We start from the raw sequence: 3387 nt of genomic DNA, 5'->3' as shown, positions 1-3387 counted from the left end.
GCTTTTCAGTCCTACTTATGTGTGTATTTTCTTCATCAGGACAAGGCAAACTCAACTATGTCAACACGATTTTGACCAAAATAGATTTCCGAGAACTAGATAATCAAATGTGTATATAGTATTTTGATTGAGGCAATATGGCAAGCTAAACTGTGACGTAGTAGAATTTAAACGGTCTTAAGTAGGCACTTTTTAACCGAAGTAGGCATCTATGTCCTACGTAAGTATATATATTTTTTCTTCATCAGAACAACAAGGCAAACTCTACAATGGTACTGGAAATATCTTAGACCTGAAATATATGACAAGGACTAGAAATATACGATTTTTAACCGAAGTAAGTTTCTGAGACCTGTATGATCCGAGATTTGTGTTCTCTTGAACAGGATGACAAGGCAGATTCAGCTGTGACGTTATGTATATAATTAATTAGGACCAGAAATGCTCCTACACGTGCCAAACATGATATAATAATTAAGTTAAACTCTGTGACTACTTGCCATGAACTTAAATAATATCTACCTGATGTATGCCTACTTACATTTTAACATTATTATAGGACTCCCATCATATTACATCATAATTGCTTTTTACTAAGTAATATAAGGATTTTGGTTCTAAATATTGCATGTGAAGCCGCGGGTAACAGCTAGTAATTTTAATAAAATTAAAAAAAGTTAGGGAATTGTACCTATAAATTTAAATAATCCTGCCTTGTAGGGTATTAAACAGAACCAAATACTAACAGGAACCCCAAATTTAAGATGGAAAAAATTAAAAGCACAATATTTTTGGCTTCCATTTTGGAACGAATAAAGATGTAAAACAAATTTTAAAACGTTTGTCTTCAAACAAGCTTTAGAGTGATGTATCACTAGATCCATGTTACAATTTGAATTTTTTGAAATTTCATCCTATGACTATTTTAGGTACACCCATTCAATTGAACCAGATAAAACTAATTGTATCAGCTATACAATAGTGGGTATGCAATTTATTTGGTGGTTCTAGCTCATACCATTCTCCTTACATAAACTATAGCTGGGTTGTCTGGGAGACATTGTTTATGCAGTACTGGGCAAAAGCCTTCAATATATCAAATAATCTTTTAAATATTTGGCATAACATAATGAAAGTTTTCGGGAATGTATTCACCATCAGTTTGATGTATTTTTTACACTTCTTTTTACCACCATGGGAAAATGGACCATGAAGGAAGTTTTTGAAAATTAAAATATAAGTCTAGGTCAAATGTAAAATAATAAATAGAATACATAGAACAGTTCAAACCTGACTTTAAAAGGATGATTTCATCAGAAGCTACACTCCACTCGCTCAAAATTTGTAATTGGATGATGTTAAATACTGATTAATTATCTGTTATCTAATAAAATAAATAAACAGTAAAATAGTCTGTGTTTATATTGCTCCTTTGCAATACAATCAGGGATAATGAGATGAACTTCTATGTATTATTGTATCACATAACAGATGATTAATGAACGTAACATAATTATAATCATCAGTTTTAAGTGTAAGTATGTGTTTAGATAATTATATAAATAATATTTATACCAACATCAGAAAAGAGTAAAGAGACTGAAATTCAGTACTTCAGGGTCTGTATATGGTTAGTTGACGCTGATTTAACATTTATTTTCATGTCTTATAGTTGGTTTTAAATGTGTCAAGGTAGGAGAAATGTGTATCCAAATATGATTTCAGAAAAAAATATTATTCCATATTCTTGAACCCTTTTGATACCCTACCTCCGTCTAAACTAGTGTGGGTGACAATTGATTTTATTCTTAGGGGAAATTTATGTATCGATTTCAAGAAAAACCAGGGCAAGTTGGCTGCTTCTAGACTAGTAGAATTCTTTTATAAAAATAAGTAATATTAATTTACTTTTAAATTAATTCTATTCTTTCAAGTCATATATCAAACAAAATAAAGATTATTTGCTATAAAAGTGCTGCTCATCTAGTCTTATCACAAAATAAACATAAAGTTATGATTCAGCTTTTTTTCAAAACAAATTGACTAAAGAATCATTTCAAACACTCTATATGTTAATTTAATGTTCCTTAATGGTTTTTAATTTTTAGGTTGTTTTTTTATTGCAGATGTTGCGTCGACGTCTGCTTGTGGCATTTGACTTTGATCATACTATGGTAGAAGAGAATAGTGACATAGTCGCTCGTAAGCTGATCCATGTAGACTTGATACCTGAGAAAGTTCGTAGACTGTATCAGACAAGTGGGTGGACCCAGTACATGGCTGAAGTGTTCAAACTGTTGTACAAAAATAAAGTAAAGAAAGAAATGATCCTTGGAGCAATGCACAACTTGACGCCCACACCAAACATGCAGGAGCTCCTCAAGTGGTTTTAAAAGTGGAAGGGCATGAAACAATCATCATATCAGACTCAAATTCAGTGTTCATTGAAGAATGGTTGCAACATAAGAACCTCCAAGAATGCGTGAAACATGTTTTTACAAACCCGGCGAGTTTTGATGAAAAAGGTCTTCTCTCGATCCAACCATACCAGGATCAGAACTGGTGTGATTTGAGCACTCGAAATCTGTGTAAAGGTTACATTCTTGAAACTTATCTGAAGGAGAGACAAACTGAGGGAGAAAGTTTTGATGCTGTAGTGTACGTGGGAGATGGACAGAATGATTTGTGTCCTGCGCTCAAGTTGAAAGAAAATGACTTTGTGTTCCCCAGAGCAGGGTTTCAATTAGAAAATTCACTAAAAGACTCCACGTTTCAGGGTAAACTTGCTGCCAAAGTTTACATATGGACTTCAGCTGATGAAATAAGAAATAATCTAGAAAGCGTTTTATAAACATTCCATTTAATTTATAGTATTTCAACACACATAATTCAATTTATAAACATTTCATATAAAATTGTACTCTTTAAAGAGGTATATCCCCCATCTCGAATTTTGAAATAAATGTTTGTACCTTGCCATTCATTTATTAAAAAAAAATAATTTCATATTGAGTAGCATATGACAGGACTATGTTAATCTAAGTCAAGTGAAGAACATTTATTATAATCAAGCGAATGTTAAAATCTGATTCGTAATATGTGAACATTTTGTTTATAACAACAACAAACAGTTATAGTTTGAATTTAAATTGTTTTACAATAAGGAAGTGATTAGCCAATCACATTTTTGTTTTAGTATCTTGACTTAACAAATGGAACAAAAAATTGGTCTTCTGCTATGGTGCATGGTTGTTTAATACAATCATGTATACAGTGCAAATTTATTTAATTATTAAGACATTAGTTTATAATATTGTTTCTTTAACAATTGTACTGTATAAATTACTGTTTATTGATTTTGTTATCCATCAAACCCAAAACCATTGT

The 3387-nt window shown here is 31.4% G+C and overlaps 1 protein-coding gene across 1 annotated transcript; it reads left to right on the top strand.

Annotated features, from left to right (window-relative positions):
- Positions 1 to 2101: 2101 nt before the first annotated feature.
- LOC124359749 (pyridoxal phosphate phosphatase PHOSPHO2-like) lies at positions 2102 to 3305 on the top strand. The gene is given in 2 exon segments (XM_046812750.1): positions 2102 to 2384; positions 2387 to 3305. Coding segments are annotated over 2 exon segments (723 nt in total). The 5' UTR covers positions 2102 to 2126; the 3' UTR covers positions 2852 to 3305.
- Positions 3306 to 3387: the final 82 nt, after the last annotated feature.

Source organism: Homalodisca vitripennis, chromosome 4 (assembly GCF_021130785.1).
Source record: "Homalodisca vitripennis isolate AUS2020 chromosome 4, UT_GWSS_2.1, whole genome shotgun sequence".
NCBI lineage: Eukaryota > Metazoa > Arthropoda > Insecta > Hemiptera > Cicadellidae > Homalodisca > Homalodisca vitripennis.
This window is presented reverse-complemented; position numbering and strand designations above follow the sequence as displayed.